At 57.7% G+C, this 21885-nt stretch overlaps 8 protein-coding genes across 8 annotated transcripts; 3 read left to right on the top strand and 5 right to left on the bottom strand.

Moving 5' to 3' along the window:
• Window positions 1–475: 475 nt before the first annotated feature.
• Window positions 476–1510, top strand: BKCO1_3600035 (uncharacterized protein; the record flags this gene model as incomplete). Its single annotated transcript, XM_020274903.1, has 1 exon — window positions 476–1510. The coding sequence occupies one exon, from the start codon at window positions 476–478 to the stop codon at window positions 1508–1510; it is 1035 nt and encodes a 344-aa protein (XP_020128970.1).
• An 894-nt stretch (window positions 1511–2404) lies between these two features.
• Window positions 2405–3041, bottom strand: BKCO1_3600034 (proteasome component pup3; the record flags this gene model as incomplete). The annotated part of the gene is made up of 2 exons (XM_020274902.1): window positions 2405–2548; window positions 2610–3041. 2 exons carry the CDS (start codon window positions 3039–3041, stop codon window positions 2405–2407), a joined length of 576 nt encoding a protein of 191 aa, XP_020128971.1.
• A 695-nt stretch (window positions 3042–3736) lies between these two features.
• On the top strand, window positions 3737–4336 carry BKCO1_3600033 (60s ribosomal protein l25; the record flags this gene model as incomplete). The annotated part of the gene is made up of 2 exons (XM_020274901.1): window positions 3737–4228; window positions 4298–4336. The coding sequence occupies 2 exons, from the start codon at window positions 3737–3739 to the stop codon at window positions 4334–4336; spliced, it is 531 nt and encodes a 176-aa protein (XP_020128972.1).
• Window positions 4337–4791: 455 nt separating this feature from the next.
• Window positions 4792–7450, top strand: BKCO1_3600032 (pre-mrna-splicing atp-dependent rna helicase prp28; the record flags this gene model as incomplete). Its single annotated transcript, XM_020274900.1, has 3 exons — window positions 4792–5163; window positions 5292–7216; window positions 7303–7450. The coding sequence occupies 3 exons, from the start codon at window positions 4792–4794 to the stop codon at window positions 7448–7450; spliced, it is 2445 nt and encodes an 814-aa protein (XP_020128973.1).
• Window positions 7451–8518: 1068 nt separating this feature from the next.
• Window positions 8519–10257, bottom strand: BKCO1_3600031 (vitamin b6 transporter bsu1; the record flags this gene model as incomplete). The annotated part of the gene is made up of 5 exons (XM_020274899.1): window positions 8519–8748; window positions 8808–9403; window positions 9471–9721; window positions 9793–9856; window positions 9920–10257. 5 exons carry the CDS (start codon window positions 10255–10257, stop codon window positions 8519–8521), a joined length of 1479 nt encoding a protein of 492 aa, XP_020128974.1.
• A 1241-nt stretch (window positions 10258–11498) lies between these two features.
• Window positions 11499–12356, bottom strand: BKCO1_3600030 (5-formyltetrahydrofolate cyclo-ligase; the record flags this gene model as incomplete). The annotated part of the gene is made up of 1 exon (XM_020274898.1): window positions 11499–12356. One exon carries the CDS (start codon window positions 12354–12356, stop codon window positions 11499–11501), a length of 858 nt encoding a protein of 285 aa, XP_020128975.1.
• A 1725-nt stretch (window positions 12357–14081) lies between these two features.
• On the bottom strand, window positions 14082–17816 carry BKCO1_3600029 (arf gtpase activator; the record flags this gene model as incomplete). Its single annotated transcript, XM_020274896.1, has 6 exons — window positions 14082–15480; window positions 15530–16949; window positions 16998–17064; window positions 17113–17502; window positions 17563–17696; window positions 17753–17816. The coding sequence occupies 6 exons, from the start codon at window positions 17814–17816 to the stop codon at window positions 14082–14084; spliced, it is 3474 nt and encodes a 1157-aa protein (XP_020129033.1).
• Window positions 17817–20412: 2596 nt separating this feature from the next.
• Window positions 20413–21570, bottom strand: BKCO1_3600028 (extracellular lipase; the record flags this gene model as incomplete). The annotated part of the gene is made up of 2 exons (XM_020274895.1): window positions 20413–21270; window positions 21322–21570. 2 exons carry the CDS (start codon window positions 21568–21570, stop codon window positions 20413–20415), a joined length of 1107 nt encoding a protein of 368 aa, XP_020129032.1.
• Between the last annotated feature and the right edge of the window lie 315 nt (window positions 21571–21885).

Genomic DNA, 21885 nt, shown 5'->3' with positions numbered 1-21885 from the left:
AGAATCAAGGACGTTCGACGGCCCAGAGCAGTACACGTGCCGACGAGACTTTCAAGAAATTGCACACAAAGACCCGGTCCGACGCTTCCTAGCATTCGACCCGTTCCGCTGGCGCCTTGTTTCCTGCTTTTGTTGCTTTGCCACTGACTGTGCTTGCCCGAAAAGTGTAGAGCTGTGCCACAGACTTGTCCAGCACAACCTCGAGAAAACAGCATAGACGTGTGTTTCGCCTTTCTCCCTTCTCTCTCCATGGCCGCCGTCATCACCCACTACTGCCGTGCTTGTTGCTACAACACCCCCGTTCTCTACTCCGCCTCCGTCTTCTCGCAGAACCACACCTGCAACCACGTAAGCCTGATGCAGCTGGCCAGTCTACGCTTACTAACTGCGAGCGCTCGCGACGGGGAGACAGTGCGGAATAGTGTCCATCGGCCTCGGCGCCCAACCCAAAAGCCCGTCAGCCAGAGACGCCGAGATGCAGCAAGACGAACTCGCCGCGCTCTTCCAGCAGAGCCTCAACTTCCAGACGCCTGCCGCCGCACAGGACCCAGCTCCTGAGCGGCAGCCCGAGCAGCAGCACGAGCAGGCACAGGACATAGAAATAGAAACCCCCCAGCAACAGCAACAACAGGAACACCGCCCCGCTCCAATCGTCTACGCCAGCACGCACTACACGCCCAACAACCTCCTCATCTCGCGCCCGGCCTCGGCACCGAACCTCAATTCCAGCTCCACCACCTCGCCCACCTCCCCCTCGGTGCTCGTGCCCCTCCCTTCGTCCCGCACGAACCCCCAGCTCATCGCCGTCTTCGCCCGCAACGACATCGCCATCTCCGACCTCTCCCCGGGCCAGCTCGAGCTCTTCACCGGCGCCGACCCCGACCAGCAGCTGCGCCTCCTCGAGCTCTGGCGCATCACGCTGCGCTGCGCCGTCGAGGACGGCGTGTGGACGTCGGCCACGAGCCTGGAGATGGAGGAACGGCTGGCGCGGGAGCGGTGGGAGAGGCTGCAGCACCAGCCCTCGTCTTCTTCTCCTTCTTCTTCTCCGTCTTCGTCATCCGTCCAGCGCCCGATCCGGCTGGACACGGGGGCCATGGAGATGGAGATGATGACGGATGACGAAGGCAGCACGGCCACCAGCCCGACCAGCACCCTGGCTAGCCCGCGCATGACGGGCATCGGCCACCAGCTGGCCGGCGCCGAGCCGTATATGCTGTCTGGGTATGAGCAGTTGGCTAAGCGCGACTATGAGGCCGCTCAGCAGCAGCAACAGCAGCAGCAACAGCAACAGCAGCAGCAGATGCAGCAGCAGATGCAAGGGCAGGGCGGCCCGCGCAGGCAGGGTATGGTGTACGGCTACAGCGGCGCGACGGACCCGGTGTACAAGGCTGCGGTCGAGAACCAGTACGGTGCGTTCCAGGCGATGAGGGAGTATGGGTATGAGAGTGCCGGTAATGGTGGGACGGGAGGCGCTGGTGGTTGGTATGGAGATGACGAGATGGTCATGTAGAGCGGTTCGTGTGCAGCGTTTGTTGTTATTTTCGCCTCCCCCCTCGGGCCTCCGTCTTGTGTGTGCCGACTTTGATGGAGGCCCTTGAGGTATTCTTCCTTGGTTTTTTTTTTGTTTCGTTTTGTTACATGGCGGGCGGGCGGGCTGAGAGTGAGTGGTTATACCCCACGTTCGCTGGCAACATCCATAGATAGGCTTCTTGCATTTCTGCGTTTTCTTTCTTTGTTGATTGGCTGACAGGGTATTGGGGTTGATATGCTTTTTTTGGGCTCGTTTCGGGTATGATGGCAAAGGGACTGGACATAATACATGGTAGGAGTTTTGGGTTTGCGGTTTGCTGGGGATTAACATATGTTGGTTGCGCACTTCTTCTTGGCAGCACATCACATCCCCTCTCAATTCATATATGGGAATGGTGGGGGGCCGGTTGGAGCATTCTCCAATGGACGAAATATACTCAGATTCGGATCCGTAATTAAATGTCGAAGATGGGGGTCTGGTCTTCGATATCGTGAAGTTTCTTGAGTTGTGCGTGGCATGCCTTTTCTACGAACTGTGATGCACCAACCAGAGCTTGTCGTCTACCCTCCTCCACTTCTTCCGCCCCACCCTAGTCTACCTCAAAATGAAAGGAGAAAAAAAGCATGATCATCGTCAACTTCGCTTTCGTTTCAGTATGTTGTTTCTTTCACATGGGCGCGCCTCGCGCTGTATAAAGAACTTCTCCTCCAGGATATTTTCTCATTAAAACCTGGGTTATACGTTGACGATGATGTGCCCTTTCTCCACACACACACACACTCTCTCTCTCACTATACTTTCCCTCTCTCTCTGTTCTGTTCTTCCCTCTCTCCGACCACGCAGGACGGATAACAGCAGCCACAGGCCCACCGCTCAGTCTTGTCTGCCCTTCAGCAGCCTCTTGGTCACCTTGTCCTTCTCGATGATGTAGACGTGGGCGCCCCAGCCGGATAACGCGTCTCTGTCGACGGCGTTGAGCAGCGCTTGCGAGATGGTCTCGAAGAGGTCCTCGGGACCCTGATTTGTAGAATGTCAGGTACTGCAACAATTGGGGGGAGGATAAGGGAGAACAAGATACCAGATCGGGCTCCCACAGGCCCTCGCAGGTGCCGAAGAGCTGGTCGCTGGCGGTGCCGGCGACGATGAAGTCCTTTGCGAAGTCGATGCAGCCGATGCTGTCGAAGCCGCAGATGAAGGGCTTGCCCGTGGTCTGGTTGATGCCGGCGATGACGGGGCTGACGAAGTAGGGGCCGAAGCGGCGCTCGTACAGCGACGACGAGACCAGGTTGGCCATGGTTTGCGGGCTGATGTTGCGCTCCTCGCGCAGGCGGTACATGTTGACCTTGTAGCGGAACAGATCGGCCACCGTCGACACGTCCGTGGCGAGGCCCGTGAGGCCGAGGTGCACGTCGCCGTACGAGAAGATCTTGGGGAAGTTGTTGGACACGGTCAGGGCTTGCATGCCCAGTCGCAGGTCGCACGCGATGGCCACGCAGTCCTTGCCGACCATGGCGACGCAGGCGCCGCCGTCTGCGGTGGTGGTGGGTTAGATTGATTGGAGGTGCGGTTGGAGGGGGCTGGGTGGCAGCTGGGAGGTTGTACTTATGCTGAAGGGAGACGACTGTTGGGCTGAGGTTAGCTGGAGAGCTTGGCTGGTGTGTGACGACGGGGAAGCTCACCATGGCTAGCTAGCTCTGGGTGCTATCTGCCGCCGGGCGATTCGGGGATCTGGGACTGTGGACGGCGTTGGGCGAGCTGGAGAGATGGCGGGCGAGCAGCGTTGGAGGCGGCAGAGGGGGGATGCGGCGGTGGTGTCGGAGGGTGATGGTGGGTAGTGTTGCTAGGCAGCTCGCAGGTAACGCGGCTCGCCGCCGCTGGAGGTGAGTGAGCTCGCCCGGCCGAAGCAGCCCACCGCTCTCGGACCACCCGCCACGTGAACTGCAATGCATCGCCCACGCTTCAGAGCCCGCACAGAATGATTGAGAGTTCGAGTATCTCTTCTCGAGGGCCTCGGACTCGTGAGCTTTCTGAATGTGTGATTCCATAATTACAGCAGGCCCCAAAAGGTACAGGTACGAGTACACGCACAGCCAAAGCGAGTCCTACCCGGAGATTCTCCGGCGAAGAGCGCGTCTTCACGCCAATTCGCGCCGCCGTCCAGCACAACCCACCTCACGTCGTCCCCGCCGACCAATTGAGCCCGCCATGGCTTCCACGAAACAGCACATCAACCTCGCCAAGAGCCTGCATCCGCGCCTCATGCGCTTCTTCCAAAAATTCCCGCCGCCGTCACTCCTCCAGGGCACCGCCGCCGCATCATCAACCCCAACCGCCGCTGCGCCAACCGAATCCACCGCCGCCGCCGAGCAGCAGCAGCCCGCATACCACAATCCGTTCCAGCCGCGCTTCAACACCATCACGGGCCGGTGGCAGGGCCCGGCCTTCTCGCTGCGGCGCCAGGCGGACCTGTGCAAGTTGGCGGCAAAGCACGGCGTCGAGGAGCTGCTGCCGTACTCGAAGAAGAAGAGCGGCGAGCGGGCGCGCCGGCGCGAGGAGCAGGGCGGCCTGCGCGTCAAGGGCACCGGCGTCGGCCAGAAGGTCAAGGGTAAGCTGTGGGAGCGCGGGCTCAAGGGCAAGCTGGAGGAGAGGAGGCAGGCCATGCTCCAGATGCCCGAGATGATCCAGACGTGGAAGCAGGTATGTGAACGCACATGGGGCGGTCCTTCTTTCTTGGGGGACTGGGGCTAACCGTTCGGTCTTTTGCAGCGTGGCCATGGTCGTGGCTGGAAGAAGTGGCCGAAATAAAGGACTATTGGTGGTTATTGATGTGGGGGTTTCGTGGTGGAACCATGTCTTTGCTGGAGACAATTTTCTCCAAACCCAGGCGGTTAAGTGACTGGATGCGATGGTGGACGAGGGGGAAGGGACTGCAAGAGCAGCATGGGAAAAATGGGTGTATAGATACGGCGTTTGGCTGAGTCCTCATACGGTCAACACGGACGGCTGCAGTCCGTGAAAGGCCGTGCTCAATTGTAAGATATCATGCAGAAGAGACATCTTTTGCTCTCTTCATGGAATGAATCGAGAATTTCTCCGGAAAGCCATAAATTATTATTTGCTGCAGCACGGTCACGCTAAGCAACAGCCAGGCATGAGAGTACTGCGTAGTAAGCCGCCGGAGACATTCCGGCTTACTTCTCTTATTAGACTGACTGAGGGCTGAGGGCGGTGGCGGTGGACCAAGAGACAAATATCGGCGCATGTGGACGCCAAGACCGACGACCCAAGCTCCATCGTCGTCTGGACCTCCGCCAAACCTCCGCAATACCGCGACCCCAGGCAGTTGCGCCAAATCCTCCACAATGGCGTTCGATTCCAACGGTGCAGTCCCGCCGCCTCCTCCGCCTCCCGACGACGGCATCCCTCCTCCTCCCCCGTCCGACCCTATTCCGCCGCCGCCTCCGAGTGATCTTTCCGCACCACCTCCGCCGCCCCCGACACCTCTGGAGCCGGAGCTTGGGCCTACGCTCGCAAAGAAGAAGGGACCGGTTGCCTCGAAACCAAAGAAGGACCCTCTTAGTATCGAGGAGATCCTCAAGAAGAAGAAGGAGGCCGACGCCGCCGCTGCGAAAGTAAGTCGAGCCCTGCGATACCCCATGGCGCTTGTAGCACGCCCAACGAGCTGTCTTGTTTACAAAGCGTCTCTTTAGTGCATGCGCTTCCATATTTTCACCCAGCTGACTGATATCTCCTGTACCAGCCAAAATTCCTGTCCAAGGCCCAGCGCGAGAAGCTCGCCCTCGAGAAGCGCCAGAAGGAAGTCGAGGAGCAGAAGCGCCGGTCTGAAGCCGAGAGGAGGGGCAACAACGGCGTGCAGGAAAATGGCAGCGCGGCAAAAGGCGCCAACGGCCCCGCTGCCATCCCTACCGGCCCGCGCGCCATGCGCAACTCCCAGCCGAACAAGGGTTACGACATGGCTCCTCCACCGCCGCCAAAGCCCATGGCCATAACCCATGGCGGCAAGTCTGCGGGTGAAAAGGCAGGGGAAAAAAGGCATAATCCAGAGGAGACGGAGAAGGACCTTATTCGCCAGCGGTACATGGGCGCAGAGCAAAACATGTCGACCTTTTCGGCGAAGAAGAAGCGCAAGAGAACGACGGAGAAGAAGTTCAACTTCGAATGGAACGCTGAGGAGGACACGAGCACGGACTACAACCCGCTCTACCAGACCCGCGCCGAAGCTGGTTTCTTTGGTAGAGGCCGTTTGGGTGGCTTCTCCGACGATGTGGTGGATAGTGCCACCAAGAAATACGCACAGGCTCTCATCGAGCGGGACAAGGAGGCAGGCGCTGTCCGCGCAGCCCAAATTGCCGAAATGGAGAGGAGAAGGAGGGAGGAGGGAGGCCGGGCGGCATTGGAAAAGCACTGGAGCGAGAAGAAGCTGGATCAAATGCGGGAAAGAGACTGGCGTATCTTCAAGGAAGATTTCAACATCAGCACCAAGGGCGGCTCTATCCCGAACCCCATGCGGTCATGGGACGAGTCCGGGCTGCCCAAGCGGTTGATGGATGTCATCAACAACGTCGGCTACCTCGAACCTTCACCCATTCAGCGCGCCGCCATCCCCATCGCCCTCGGCTCTCGCGACCTCATCGGTGTTGCCGTCACCGGTTCCGGTAAGACGGCTGCCTTCCTGCTTCCTTTGCTTGTCTACATCTCCGAGCTGCCTCCTCTCAACGAGTTCACAAAGAACGACGGCCCTTACGCCATCATTCTTGCGCCCACCCGTGAATTGGCCCAGCAGATTGAGATTGAGGCAAAGAAGTTTGCTACTCCGCTTGGCTTTACTTGCGTCAGTATCGTTGGTGGTCACTCGATCGAGGAGCAGGCCTACAACATGCGCGACGGCGCCGAAATCATCATCGCCACCCCCGGTCGTCTCGTCGACTGTATCGAGCGCCGCGTGCTGGTGCTCGGTCAGTGCTGCTACATCATCATGGATGAAGCCGACCGCATGATCGATCTCGGGTTCGAAGAGCCGGTCAACAAGATCCTCGACGCCCTCCCGGTCAACAACGAGAAGCCCGACGACGAGACGGCCGAGAACGCGGTGGCCATGAGCCAGCACCTCGGCGGCAAGGACCGCTACCGGCAGACGATGATGTACACGGCCACGATGCCGTCGGCGGTCGAGCGCATCGCGCGCAAGTACCTACGTCGCCCCGCCATCGTCACCATCGGCAACGTCGGCGAGGCCGTCGAGACGGTCGAGCAGCGCGTCGAGTTCGTCGCGGGCGAGGACAAACGCAAGAAGCGGCTGCAGGAGATCCTCAACTCGGGCGAGTTCACGCCGCCCATCATCGTCTTCGTCAACATCAAGCGCAACTGCGACGCCGTCGCGCGCGACATCAAGCACATGGGCTTCAGCAGCGTCACCCTGCACGGCTCCAAGACGCAGGACCAGCGCGAGGCCGCCCTCGCGTCGCTGCGCAACGGCCAGGTCGACGTCCTGGTCGCGACCGATCTGGCTGGTCGCGGTATCGACGTGCCGGATGTGTCGCTTGTGGTCAACTTCAACATGGCGACGAACATTGAGAGTTATACGCACAGAATCGGTCGTACTGGTCGTGCGGGCAAGAGCGGTGTATCCATCACGTTCCTTGGGAACGAGGATACGGACGTTATGTATGTTTCTCCCCTTCTCTCTCCCTTTCTTCCCCTCCTCCTCCTCCCCTACGATTGGTATCATGTTGCTAATGTTATTTTTGCAGGTACGATCTCAAACAGATGCTCAGCAAGTCGAGCATCTCGCGCGTGCCCGAGGAGCTCAGGAAGCACGAGGCGGCGCAGCAGAAGAGGCAGAGGGGTGGCGGCGGCGGCAAGGCGTTGGATGAAGGCAAAGGCGGCGGGTTGAGATGAGAAACGACGACCTCTTTAAGAGGAAGACGGGGCGTAGGCAGAGGCGGGTCAACCATTTGTGTAGACTGAGCGAATGAAACTACTGCATTCCCCTGAAATCAAAATAGGTGCTTGTGTTGCTGAGTAATGTGAAGAAATTGGGCATTTGATCTATGGTAGAAGATACGTCTATTACGCTTCTTTGCAAAAGGCCGCTTGGGGGAAGCATTCGCATCGACTTTGGACAAAATGGTGGGGCGAGTTGGTCTTGAAGGGTCCGAACTCGCTGCAGACCCCGCGGGAGCGCAAGAAGCTTACAATCCCTCACATAAGTCGGCCAAGGACCGGCAGTGGTCGGAGAGTTCACACAAGCCTCATTTCCAACCTCCACCTCACCACTCTTGCTGCTGTCATTTCCCTCAAATGACGCTTTCTATCGACGCCATCGTCGCCATCATCACTTTGGTCGTTTGTTTCCCGCCTCCCATTTTGATCTTCAGGTGTCTTTCCGGGCGCCTCCCAAGGTCCATCTTCACGAAGGCTCGGCCTTCGTCTCTCTGGTACGTAAGCCCATGGCCCCACCTACCAGAGTATTCGTTCCAAATGGATCTCATACCAGACCCCATGGTGGAAGCCGTAGCACCATGTCATGGCCACATCCGGAGCCATCAAGTTATATGTGTGTACGCCGTGCTTTTGGAGAGGATCGTTGAGACAAAGGCACTCTACTCAGGGGTTTGAGCAAGACCGTTTTGGGCAAGGAGCTATGCCGAGTGTGATGGTAGGTGGGCACTCGGGTTGGACGGATGCGTAAATGGGAGCAAACGTTACTCGTCGGGGGTCGTGTGATATGAAAGCCAGGAGCTGCTGGAAAAGAGGGCATCCAAACGGTTAAATCCATACCATCACTGGAGGCCCAGCTGGAAGGATATTTGGGACAGTTTTTTTTCTGCGAATGTTTGTCGATGAAGCACATCCTGGATATCCCTCCTCCTCTTTGAGACCAAACAAAACTATAACCACACTAAATATTTCACTCCCCTCTAAGAAGATGAACCGAACCAAAAAGAAAAAAAAAAGTGCAAGCCTTTAAAACGACTTGGCCAACTTTGATTTCCGTCTCAACCATGGGCCGAAGAAGTACAACAGATAGACGAGGGCTACAATGCCTAAGCTAATGAAAGCCAGACATGCCATAGCCCAGGTGGTGCCGAGGTTCTCGAACATGATAAGTCCGATGTGAGCAAAAGCGGCGGCGAGGGTGAAGGAGGGAATCAAAAACGCGGCAATGGCCGACGCGGCCACGTTCGGATACGAGTCTGCACTGTTGTGAGCCATATCTTCTTGAGCAAGACTTGGGAAGTCTCGGTAATCTTACCAGTGATGTAGTTCAACATGCCCAAATAAAGGAGGGGGTCAGCGAAGCCCAAGACTGCACCAGCAATAACGGGGGACCAAAAGCTCGTGTTTCCATCGCTGGTGAAAGCAAACCAGAACAGGGAGATGGGGAAACCCCAGACCGTGACCAAGGAAACCAAAAAGCGAGCCTCGGGGCGGCCGCCACCACGCTTTTCCCTGTCGCGCTTGTAGAGCCAAGTTTGAACTGGTAGGAACATGAACATAAGCGTGACACCAACGACAAAGTTGAGATAAGTCAGGTCCGCCCCGATGTAGCTGAGGTTATTGTTGATGACGAAAACGTCAAAAACACCGTCCAAGTAGAGGAAAAGGAGACCATAGGCGAAACCGTTGTAGACGGCCAAAAACGTGACAATCGGCTCCAAAACCATGATTCTGATCGCCATGGTAAAAACAAATCGAATCTCCTGGAAGACGTTGACTTTCGTCTGGGCAACAGCAATTTCATCTGGGTCGGCGCTCTCGGCCCTTTTCACCGCATTGGCAATCACCACGCGGGGGAGCGTTTCTGGAACGAAGCACATGATGGCGGAGAAAGCTCCTCCAATGATGACGCTGCACTATGTCAGCATTCAAAGTCGCAAATCTTCTTGAAAGTGAATGTCGTCCAAACAGTACTTACTTGATCCAGAAGATCCACCTCCAGCCCATGTTGGGGTTCATGAAAGCGATCCACTCGCCGACTGGAGACCCTAGACTGGGGCCAATGTTGGCCGAAGCCACGAAGAGGCCCATCGGCTGTGCGGCATTGTCCGCATCGGCGAACAGATCAGCAATGGTGCCGGCGACGTTGGAGAGCGCCGTGCTCCCGGCGGCACCGCACAAGAATTGGAAGATGATGAGCATGGGGAGATTCCTTGCTAAAGCGGTGCCCTGGGCGAGCAAGAACAGTTTGCATTAGCAACCCAAAAGAATCACTCTTTGAGGCGAGCTCCGAGACTTACAATGTTCAAGATGGCGTAGACCAGGATGGAGATGACGTAGACCCATTTGCGGCCGCCGATGTCACTACATAAGCTCAGCACACGCAAGCCTCTACCATGCTGTGCGCGCGGGAGTCTCGCTGCTTACGACAAAGGCCCCAAGAAGGCGGGACCAACAGCATTGCCGACAATGAACATGGACTGGCCAAGGGTGACGACCTGAGTGCTGCCCCCAAACTTCTCTTGGATTGCGGTTTCGGCGCTGACATAAGTGGTCGAGGTGAGGGTGACAAAGATCTGGAGCAGGCAGTAGACGGCGGTAATGGCCCACTTCTTGGTGGCCGGCCAGTGCACGGGGTGGTGTTGGTCGTGCTGCTTGACGAGATCGAGGGCTTGGAGAGCGGCGGAAGCGTGCCGTGCGTGGCCCTCCATGTCCCCTGCGCTGAGGTCCTTCTCTTCGGCAGTCTTGGGAGGCGTCGTCGCCATGGTTGCGGGTCAGGGACCGGGCAGGGGCGGAGATCGGAGCTGGCCGATGGGAGAGTATGGAGAAGAAATTGAAAGGAGGGCGAGAGGCGGATTTCAGCAGAGGGCGGAGGCCGCGCGACTCTAGTTGAAAAGACGCCGGGGCTCGTTGCCGTTGCGTCCCACCGCGGCCGAGCTGGTCCGAGATAAATAGTGGGGATTGGCTAGCGGGCAACAGTAGTGGTGACGATAAGCCACACTGCTCACATCTTTCCCTTTGTGTCACTGTCCGAATGTGGCTCGGCCAGGGTCTGCCGTCGTCACCCCATGCCATGGCGTTTCTTTTTGCCACTCGTCTGCAATTGAGCTGGCACGCTGGCACGGCACGCAGGCACAAGAGGGCAGGCGGAAGAAGCGCAAGTCCAGCGTGACTTTGGAGTGTGCTTGCGGCCCGCCGTTTCACGCAGATGGACCATTTGTGAGCTGATGTGGATTGGACTGCGAAAGGGCCGATTCAAGCTTTTCGCAGGGCTGGCGACGATGCTTGTGCGCCTCGGCAGCTGCGCCTCTCCCGAGCGAAGCGGGACGCCGCTGGTGTGGTACCCGGCGACACGCAGCATTCCTCGTGCTGATTCTCATTCCACCCATCCCACCATTCCACACCTGCCATTCCGGGGCGCGGCGGCTGTGAGCCACGCAGCAGGCCACGGTGGCTGCGCGAAACGTCGTCCATTCCGTGCCGCGTGTTCCGCAGGTCGAACAAATCCTCAGCCCGTTACGTCATCGCTGCACGTCTCACGCTGTCTCGTCACCTCGTGCGAAGTGCCCTCGTTTTGTGCTCGTGGTCGGCTCGAGTAGAGGACAGTGCTGGGATCCAGTCTCGTGGCGACAAAGGCGCATGTCTTCCCAAGAGTGCTCGGAGCCGTGGGAGCTGAGATGAATTGACGATGCTTCGCCGGCTGCTCAGTGAGAAGTGTTGGACGACCTGGACTTGGGCTTGAGGCCGGCGGGAACTTGGGGGTGTGTGAGCGGCAGCAGACAGTCAAGAGAAGTCGAGCAAGAGACGTCGATGGCATGTCAGCTGCAATGGCATTCGGGGGGAAGGCGCGACGTCCGGACGCGACTCTGCTGACTGTCTTGGCAGCCTCGCCCAGCCGCACCACAACACCTCGACTTGTATACCCATCCATGAGAGCACAGCCAGCAGAACATCCGTTGCACAACCGTACAAGCTTACCATCCCCACTACTGACAACCTTCGTGCACTAATCGCCCCTCAACCCTACCGTACTCTCCAGTCCCTCCCTCCTCTGCATCTCCCTCAGCTCCCTCAACGGCGGTATACTCCCCTCCATCCCCTCCGCCAACCGCTCCCACAGGATCCCCACCTTTGGCTTTACCGCCCCCTCCACCCTCAACACCCTCGTCGGCGTGACGACCACATCGCAAACCGTATCAAACGCATCCGGCCGCAACTCCACCTCCCCCCTCCCCACAACCTGACAATCATGCACCACCCCCACCGCCACCGTGCCCTCCCCCACCGCGCCCACCGAAAACAGCATCCCCCACTCGAGATCGAAAAACCCATGCCCCTTGCCGAACCGCACGCCCGTCCCCTCCATGACCGCCCCCGTCCCCGTCACCATGACATCCACCCTCCACCCGCCGGCCCTCAGCTCGCCCAGCCCGACCCGCCTGCCCACCTTCTCCATGCCGTCCAGCGTCGCCGCGTACCAGACGCCCCTGCCGTCGGCCTCGACGTCCTCGGGCCGCACGACCCAGAAGCCCCTCCGGATGCCGTACGACGTCACGAGCACCGTCTTGCGCTGCTCGAGCGCCCGCGCCCGCAGCTCCTCGAGGCAGTTGTCGGGCGCGATGAAGACGGTGCGCGCGCCGCGCCACTCGGCCACGGCCGACACCAGCCGGTCCGTCGCGGCAGGGGAGCCGGCGAAGTCGGCGATGAAGGACGAGTGGTCGCAGTCGAAGCGCGAGTCGGGCAGCGCCACGGACGAGAGCCGGGCCCAGATGCGTGCGCGGATGGCGGCTTTGTGGGCGTCGAGGGAGAGGTCGGCCTGGTCGGAGGATGGCTGACTCGGTGGTGGTGGTGGTGGGGTCGGCATGGTTTTTTTTTTCTTTTTCCTTTCTCTTTCGCTCGTTTTTGTTTGTTCTTGTTATCTCTCCCTTTTTTTTTTTATCTCGCGCCCTCCTGTTGGGGTTTGCGCTCGCTTTTGGCTCGCGCAGTGCTGATATGAGAGGAGATGGCTGAAGTCGCGCGGCTGAAGAGTAATCCGAAATCCTTTAAAGCTGGTAGACCGACACCTCTGAAAAGAAAGGATGTTGACGCCGAGAAGGTTGTCAAGGCTTGGGTTTTGCTTAGTTACTTTAGGTGATGATGATCCGAAAGACGGCCATCCTACCTAGGTACCTATTCGGCCCGGCCAGTGGGCTTCGGCAGTTACGTCCAACTGCCGAACCACTGTTCCCGGTCCGCCGCCAGTGTGCATCTCACCCTTAGTCTATAGCCAAACGGAGCGGAGCGCTGATCAATTTTTCTGGCACGACACGCGATGAGGCTCAACACATGAGAAACTTGACAATGACTTTAGAAAGACAACCACTTCGGAGTCCCTCTTGCTTTCCAAGCGTTGAGCCTCCGTAGATGGGATCCACCGAATGAAGCAAGAATAAAAAGGAACTTGTTTTGTTCGCTCGTCTACTTTCTGCTGATCTGTTGCCGTAGCCCAAAGCTGCACTGCACCGGCTCTGTCCGCTCACCCACAACACAGCCATACCCAAGAGAACCAAGAGGACAAAAAATGACGACACCGCGTCCCTGATACTCATTACAGATTATGATTCCCTCCGCCTTCATCCGTGCTCTCTCGTCACTTTCTTCCTCCCCTTTCCCCGCCCTATATATAATCACAACACAGAGTTCCACCACCAGCAATCGCTCGAAGAGCAGGAGCCAAATCAAATGCGAGACGGAGTATGATGATGTAGGAGCTTTCGCGGGAGAAAGAAGGAACAGAGAAAAACTGAGAGCCAACCAATCACAAACAAAAATCCCAGAGAGTAGCCGCCCGGCGAACGAATACGGTTAGGGAACAGAAGAATAAAAGGAAAATAGGACAACAAAAGCAGCTACTAGCACAGTTCACCTCGATGCTGGTAGGAGCCAGACGAGGGTGTGAAGGGTAGTCCAGGTGTAAAAGGGAGAGATGAAGGAGAATTAGAAAAGAAACGGCCCCCCTCCAATCATGCTTCCCATCACCTGTCCTGCGTGCAACGAATCCAAAGGAAGTACTCGCTTGGTTACGAGCAAAACCCGTACCCGGAAGTGATCCTTTATCCAACGGACAGACCCGCTGGCTGCTGCCCGCCTCAATCTGCCTCGATGAATCATCCAAACGCCTCTGGCCCCACGAGCAGAAATGGGGGGGAAATAAAAATCCGTAGCAGGAGACCTGAATGGTCTGTCCGTGTTCCTGCCTTGCTTTGCCAGCCTGCCTTTTCTTTGCAAACATTTGCCACACCTCAAAATCCATCATACCGACAAACGCCGTTTGCATAGGAAAAGAAAAAGAAAAGATACTGCTTCGCCTACCGGGGAAAAAAGGTCGGAGAGGGGGGAATCCCGCGAAGCTAATGGAAAAAGAGAAATATAAGAAAAAAAAGTCCAGACAGGCCGCCGCCACACAAAACACAATACGAGCATGATGCCTTTAAGAATCCACCAACCGTTTTCGTTCCAGAGACATGACTCTCGCGGCAAAGCGTGACCACATGGGAATCTTCCTCACTCTGACTTGCCGTCTCGTAACTCCCGACGCCTCTCTTAAACTTCAGAACATCCGCCGCGAACTATATGATTCATCGGACTTCATCAGTCTTCCGCCTGCTGACACACGCTTCTGCAACTTGGCATCTCTTTCTTTGATACGCTCACCTGGTGAGCCTCCATTTCCCGCCAGGATGGTGGGAAGAGCGGTGATCACGTCGCCACCGCTGCTATTGGAAGCATTGTTACCATTCTGAGTGCTGCTCACTGCAGGCCGTCTTCCGTCACGCTGTTCTAGCTTCTGCTCCAGGTACAGCCGTGCCGATATGCTCAACGGGAAGGGCGAAGGCGTGTTCGGTAGGTCGGCTCCGTTCTGGATCAACAGCTCGGCAACCGGGAAAGACTTCCGACCCCCTGCAGGCGCACCTTGAGGAGGATGGCCAGGCGAGCTGGCAGGGGACGCCGTGTCTGCAGGAGATGCAGGATCCGCCGCGGAGAGAGCGAGGTAAACAGCTGGAGTGTTGCGGGACTTGTCTGTCGCGTTGGGTGTCGCCTTGAGCGCAAGCGCATAGAGCACGTTCTGGATGTCGTTCTTCTTGACTGACGCAAGGAGCGTTTCCTCCGGCGTTGCATAATGCGACAGTGTAGAAGAGATCTCCTGGACAAACGCGCGCTCCGCGTACTTCTGATTGATGAACTTCAGGCGCTGTTCCCGAGTAGACGTAGGAGCGGGCTTCATAGCTCGGTCGAGCTTGGCCTCCCATATCATATTGCTGACGCGGTTGCCAATCTTGAAGAGCAACTCGATGATATCCGACGTAAATGAATGAACATCCAGCGTGAGTGAGCGGACTTTGGAGATATGGGTTCCCAAAGAACGGTGGATCCCGCTACACTCTATGCAAACCACAATTCCGAGATTGATGGACACCCAGTCGACTTTGCTCTCTGATCCGCAGTCTGCGCAATACTTGTTTCCGGCGTCAGCTTCGCGGATCTGCTCGAGAAGTTTGTTAGCTTCTCCGGCGGCTTCGGGGCTACGGTAGGATGGCCTGTCTCCAACCGTCGCATGGCGTGAGACGGGCTTGTCCTTGCTCGTGTTCCCAGAATTCCTATGCCCCGAGAGCGATGTGCTCTTGCCAGTGAGCACTGAAGCGATGTCCCTGCGTGTTGACTTGTCCAGGGATTCCGTGGGCACAGGGTCGGAGATGCCCTTGTTCTCGACAGCAGTTTGCAACGCGTTGTTGATTGCATTGATCCAGGTTCTGAGTTCATCTTCCCCTGTTGTTTGGTAGACGCGCGTGAACTGGGGCGTTATGACCTCGAAGCAAAAGCGCCGTTCAGAGTTGCGAGCCTCTCGAACCGAGGCGACGCGAAGATCAATCGGGGTCATATGCAGATTCATCTTGTTCTTCCAGTCAGAGTACTCGGAAAGTTTGCCCTCGCCAACCGTGATCCAAAATCTGTATACAGGTTAGCATGAAAAGAAGTTAGAGCAAAGAATTTATTTACTTGTGCCAAGCTTGCTTGTTCAAGCCCTTGGGATCGATGTGGCTTCCGGGTCTGCTGAGAGCCCAAAGTAGGCCTTCCTTGTGAGGAGGATGCGCGTCTTGGCCGTCTCCACCTCCCTTGTCTTCCAGGTCGCGAATGCCTTTGAATTTGCTGTTCTGACCAGGGCTCGTGGCGGGAAGCGATCCGAGAGACGGTCCGCCACTTAATCCTGGGGTAACCGGCATAGCTGCGCTTGAGGGCGGAGATCCTAAGGCCGGAGGAGGAGAGACGGTGCTCTTGAACATGGGTGTTGTACTGTCAGAGCGTGATTCCTCCAGGGGAGGGGGCCTTCCGTTCGCTTGTGCAATAGTCGACATGGCAGAAGGCTCGGGTTCCTTGTAGGCAGTTCCACTCTTCTCAAGAGCCCTTCGCTTTTCCTCACGCTCGGCGCGTTGCAGTTGAAACTCCTTGTCAGCCTCCTTGACCTCCTGGCTGAGCGCCTCGAGCTGTGGTAGCATCGTCTTGATCTTTTCGGCTGTTGTCATGAATCCCTTGGCCTGTGCATCGGCGTACTTTGTGAGATAGGAGAGAACATCCTGATTCTTCCTTCCACCGTTCAGGTCCTGGATGTAGGAAGAGTAGTCAAATCGCTTCAGCTCGAAATTCCGGCGCTTCGTTTGGTATTTCGTATCGGTTTCCGTCCGCCTCTTTTCCTTCATCGAATCCTGCCTCTGTCCGAGATAGCGGCTGACGTATGAATAGTATTCTTTGCTCTCTTCCTCGAAATCCTTCTTCTTGGACTCGGCCTGCTTGATATCGACGTTGTAAAGCTTAGAAATAGGTTCGATGATGAGTTTTTGAACGTTGACCGTGTTGAGTTTCTCGTAGGCCAGGATTTCGCGTGCTATTCTGTCAAAATAATGGTCGATTGCCGGCTGCACCGAGTTCGAGTTCGGCGTCGCTGTATCCTTGAGGGCTTCGATAAGTTCCGCAACCGCATTGTTACTGATGACTTGGGCTTCCATCGTAGCTTCCGCCTTCTTCAACACCCGCTTCCATTTTAAGCGCATGTCCGACGTGTTCTTCTCGAAATTCTTGAGGTTCGCGCGGAATACAGGACCATCGTCCAAAGCACTGATGTCCTCAGCCGGCCTTTGACAGGACAGGTCGACTCTGACGGGGCTGGTGTTATTAGTGTTGGTCTGGGTGAGCAAATTGCTTGAGAAAGTATTGTGCGTCGGGACCAAGCCCAATGTGTTCTCCGCAATCGCCTCAATCGCAGGCGAAACGGGCTCGCGGAAATCCCTGAAATCCGCACCGTCCGAGTCGCTGACACGGGACTCGATTGACTGTGAAGAAGGAACGCGGAGCCTGGGCGGTACGCTCAATTCAAGAAGCGGCGACGGTGTTTTAGGACTGAGAGGAGCTGGCCTCTGCGAGTCTTGGATGATTTAGCATGTGTTTCAAGCTTCGGAAAATCGATGCTTACTCGAGACCCAGAAGGAAAATGTTGCCAGTGTATCCAAGCGATGCGCGCGCGGATCATACTCCACAAACTAGCAGATCATTAGTGATTTTTCATGAGACAAAAAGCGCAAACTCACGCTGCAGCTGTTCCTCCAGCCACCTCCTCTGTCTTCCAAGATGCGCGGGGGCCTCCATTTCCACGACCACTGAAATTGGACGGACTGGCTGCCCATTGTCGAATAGTCGCCCACCAATTCGACATTTGGGTTCTTGTGAAGATTCGGGTCCGCGTGGAATTCGCGGGTCACCAGGTTTTCCAACTCCCTGCTGCTGCCGGCGAAGAGGAAGGTGAGGCCATTGATGACGGTGTCCACCGGCGCAAGCGTGCTGACTGGGATGGCGGGGTTGTTGGCTGCCTGAAAGGCCTGGGATTGCCTGACGACAAAGACGAAGTTGAAGGTGAGCTCGTCATCGTTGGACAGGCGGATCAGGAAGTTTGGCGGCGCAGCGGGAGAGGTTTCGGGATCCTATCAGCCGGAAGTCAGTATGAACCCCGCTTTTCCCACGCCCCAGGTGCGGCGCCATACCTGGACGTATTCCACGACGCTGTCGTCCCCGAAGTCTTTCCTCGCGTTGTATCTGCTGGCGGGGAAGGCGTTGGGGGTGACGTTCAAGAGGACGCGGTTGCGCGAGTTGGTGACATTGAGCGCGGCGATGGAGACTGCACAAAGAAGTCAGAGCGGCTTCAGGAGAGGGTCGCGCGGCGGCCCGACGTACAGCGATTCTGGTCGCGCAGGAACATGGGGTCGCCCTCGCCCTGGCGACTACTGACGTTGCCCATCTGCGGCGAGGCGGCGGCTGGCGGGGCGCCAGCGGCGGAGAAGCAGCTCGGGGTCGGTCAGGCTACGGCGCTCGAGGGTCGACTTGCGCTCCTGAGGACTCGCGGGCTTGCGGCTCGCGGGCTCCTGAGCAGGAGAGCAAGCTGGGGCGGACAGCTTGGTGGACGCTGAATATACGGCCGGGCTCGGGGTGGTCTGCGGGCGGGCGGTCGCTTGCGGCGGGCGAATTGAGGCGGCGCTGGACAGGCTCAGGGCGCGCGCGCGCGGCGTGGTAGCGGATGCTGGGGTAGGCTGTGCTGTGGAATGGGCTCGCGGGCGGCGGGACTCGCAGCTTTGGTGCTGGGGCCTGGTGCGGTTGTAGGGGTGACGGCGGGCGCGCGAGCGGAGACTCGCAGGTGGTGGCCGGCGCGATACGACCAAATGGCTCCAGTGCACGCTTTGGGCGGCGCGACGAAGCTTGACCAACGAAAATAGAGCTGCCGCTGCGCTTGCTCCGCTTCAAATCGCGCAATGACGCCGCAGGGACTTGGCGGACCTGGCGGACCTGGCGCGCGCAGGCATCTCGTGCGTCGACGGCATGACTGGCTCCATGCACACGTGAACCAGAGTCACGGCGTTGTCGCCCAACGCCGCCCGCTGCTCGCCGTCTCACCTTAATGGCCTTTGCGAAGCCACGCCGCACCTAATCTCCCCGGCCTTGGCATACATCACCCAACCCGAGGGCGACGGCTCCGGTGGACGCGCGCCCGGTGCTGTGTCCAGGAACGGCACCCGCCGAGTCATGCAGCGGGGGGTCACGGCGAAAATGTTTGAGATCCGCTGCTGGCAAGGAACCGCCAGGCAAACATACTACCCGCCACCCCATCGCGAGCACCGCACCGAGGCCTGAGCAGCCCGCGGCTGCAGCGATCGTGCCAGCCGCGTGCTTTTCAGGAACCGCCATCTCTCTACGGAGACTACGCAGCAACCACACCCCACCCTTGGCCCACCGTCCAACTGCCGCCGCCGCCAAAAGAGAAAACCTCGCAGATGCCTGCTTGCTCACCACGAACACGAGTCGTTCCTGCGCATGACGTGGAAGCCGCGTGGGTTGGCCGCAGCCCATGGACTTTAGGCTGCAGCAAATCTCCTCCTTCGCACCCATGTTCCATAAGTCATGGTGCACCCTCGGCGTGATTGGAGACGACATGTGGACATGGTTGTGCGGTTTTCAAATCCACACACATCCACGCCCCGCGATCCGCTTCCGCTGCCCATACACAGCACCACTGCCATAATTAGCCACACTAAAAAGACCGATTCCAAATCTTGCAACCCTGCGCGGTACCTAGGTAGCATAGACAACAACGCGTGCCTTACAACACCAACGTGGGTTGGCACAGGCAGACGCGCAAACTCCGTTGGTCTTTACAAGCGACCATGCAGGTAGTACACCCATGAGAATGAGAAACTCGCGTGATTTGCTCATGCCGGAACAGAGCGTGAGGCGAGGTGTTGAGCGATTAGATGGCCAGAGGCCGTTGAGATGGTCGGAACTACTGGAATATCAGGCTACTGGCGCACAGCACAGCTTGTCGCAAAGGGCTTAGCCGCCCCGAGGCTGTCTCACCAAGAATGTAGCACTCTCAGATGAACTTGAAAGATGAAGATGAGGGTGTGTTGGCGAGCCCGGCTGGGTCAGGTGAGAGGACCCGCGCGATGCACTATCGAATGATGTGGATGTCGCTGGCTTGGGGTGAGCTAACAGCAAAAGTGAAGCTGCAGAGCGGTGTAAAGAAGCTTGGAAGTCTCATCACCTGTGCTCTGGTGATGACGGGCTATGCGACCAGACCGCTCTTCGGCGGCCTCTTCAAGATCCGGCGGCATAGGTTGGCTGGGTGATGCATGCAGCAAGCGCCTGAGGCATCGCGTAGTACATGGAGTAGCATGAGCGAACCTGAGCGCATGCACAGATGTACATGAGTAGCGGACTTTGCTCGGCTGGGTAGAGATGAAGATCCCAGCAGCCAAACGCAGTCTCCTCTCCACGCGAAAGAAGTTACGCAAGAAAAATGAATTGGAATTACTTTGGTGAGCAGAAAGCCTTCATGAACGACGAGCAGCCGCAATCCTCTCATTCGTATGTTCCAAACAACAATCTGTCTTTTGGCTTCAACTCCAACCCCGTCCTGCTTGACGTCCGTCCACCATGAATGAAAGACTGAAAGCCATGTCCCCTCCCGTCGTGATCTCTAGACAGTAATGTGTCTGGGAACCCCAAACCGCCTCTCTAGAATTATTGGCTGGTGCATCAAAGCGCGCAACTGGCTGGATGCTCGGTGGAAGGTGTTGCGCAGGTGCTAGCCATGGAGAGTTCGGGTGTCAGGTTCACTGTAAGGTGGTAAGATCACGTATCAGGAATCGAACGATATTCTGTCCAGCCACACTCAACAATGCTGGAAAAAGAATGGTGCAATAACAATCCCGTACTCCTCGGCGACATCAACTCAACACCATATCAACCCACACCGGATGGTTTTACCCAAACTGAGCGAGAGCGAACTCCAGTCATCGCGAACAAACCCGATCGTCTTACCCACCAACGGACCGCCTCATTGATTACAGCTCGTCATCGCCCGGCAAGTCTCCACTGGGTGGTGGGTACCTGCCCTTCCAATCCCAGGGATCGCCTCCGGGGATACAAAGCCCGAGTCTCCAAAAGTAGTCACGATGGGCCCAGAAGAGCTGCCAGAGCTTGAATCGGGCAGGGATCCACCCTGCAGGATCGCCGCCAGCGATGCAATCTGGATCTTCATCAGCTGAGCAGATGCGGATATCGGCAACGCTCGGCGGCAGGTCAGCCTTATCGATGTAGATCTCCCCACCGTGCATGTGGTAACCCCATTCTTCCAGGGGCAGCAGCGGCACGGGGTCTGCCAGATGTGTGATTCGCTTGAATCTGATATCCGCCTCGTTTCCGACGGTGGCGTTCTCCCCTAGGTTGAACCGCTCATCGATGTACTGGACCAGGCCTTCGTTGCCAAGCCGTGGTTCTCCAAAGGTGGTCACATGGGGGTCCCAGCCACGGGCCTTGAAATCCAGCGCTGCCAACGCTGCAACCGCGCCACCCAGCGAGTGCCCGACCAAGGTCAACTTGTAGTCTGGGTGCTTTTCCATCGCTTCGGCGACATGTGGCAGGATCACTTGTCGCGTGTTGATCCAGGACTGGTAGAATCCACTATGGACAGTGCAGTTGGTGCACTTGATAGGCTTCGCGTCCGGCGCGTCGTCATCGTCGTCTCCGTCATCACTTCCAGGATACGGTATGTACTCCTGAGGGACGGTCGACAGGTCCACAATGGTGTTGGTGAGGGAATAGGTTCCGCGAAACGCCAGGATGATGCGCGGTGCAGAAGGCGGGCGTGACAAGGCGACATAGCCACAGGAGTCGGACAGGAGAGGGCCGGTGTTCCAAGCCTATGGCTGTCAGTCATGAACGCAGGCTGCTGGAGCTCGTAAGAGCCGTACTTTCACCAACTCGAAGTCGGGAAACTCATTGCAGCGGCTGGCGCAGGTGAAAGGCTTCGCGATGCCCAAGCCGGTGAGGCCGACGCAATAGGAGATATCAACGATGCGGGCAAGCTCCTCGAGCTCGGCGAACAGGGTTGCGGAGATGTTGGGAGCGAGTGCCGGCGTCTGCAGAGGCTCTTGAAGGGTCGAGACGGCGGCGGCAGTCGCGAGGCACGGCAGGGCGAGAAGTCCCGGAGCGAAGCGCATCGCGATCGGGGGGCGGAGCATCAAGGCATGCTCGCGTCTCGTACGAATGCGAAGGGCAGCACACGTAATGTTGGGGTCGGAGGGAGAGGACTGGGTAGCGAGAGCATAAGAAGACCGGGCGAGATGAAGCTTGGCCGGCTTGGGGGCGCGCGTGATTGGGCCGGGGCAGGCGGAGGCTTGGCGTCGACGTCATGCAGCGGTTCCCTGTGTCGCCATCATCACCTGGTTAGGAGCCGGCCGGGCGCAGCGAGCCCTTTCTTCTCCTCAAATCCCACCCACCTTCACCTGCACTCCCCTCCGCCCGTCCCGCCAAAT

Source organism: Diplodia corticola (genome assembly GCF_001883845.1).
Source record: "Diplodia corticola strain CBS 112549 chromosome Unknown scaffold36, whole genome shotgun sequence".
NCBI classification, from domain to species: Eukaryota; Fungi; Ascomycota; class Dothideomycetes; order Botryosphaeriales; family Botryosphaeriaceae; genus Diplodia; species Diplodia corticola.
The sequence above is the reverse complement of the archived record's forward strand: the minus strand, read 5'-3'. Positions and strand labels throughout refer to the sequence as shown.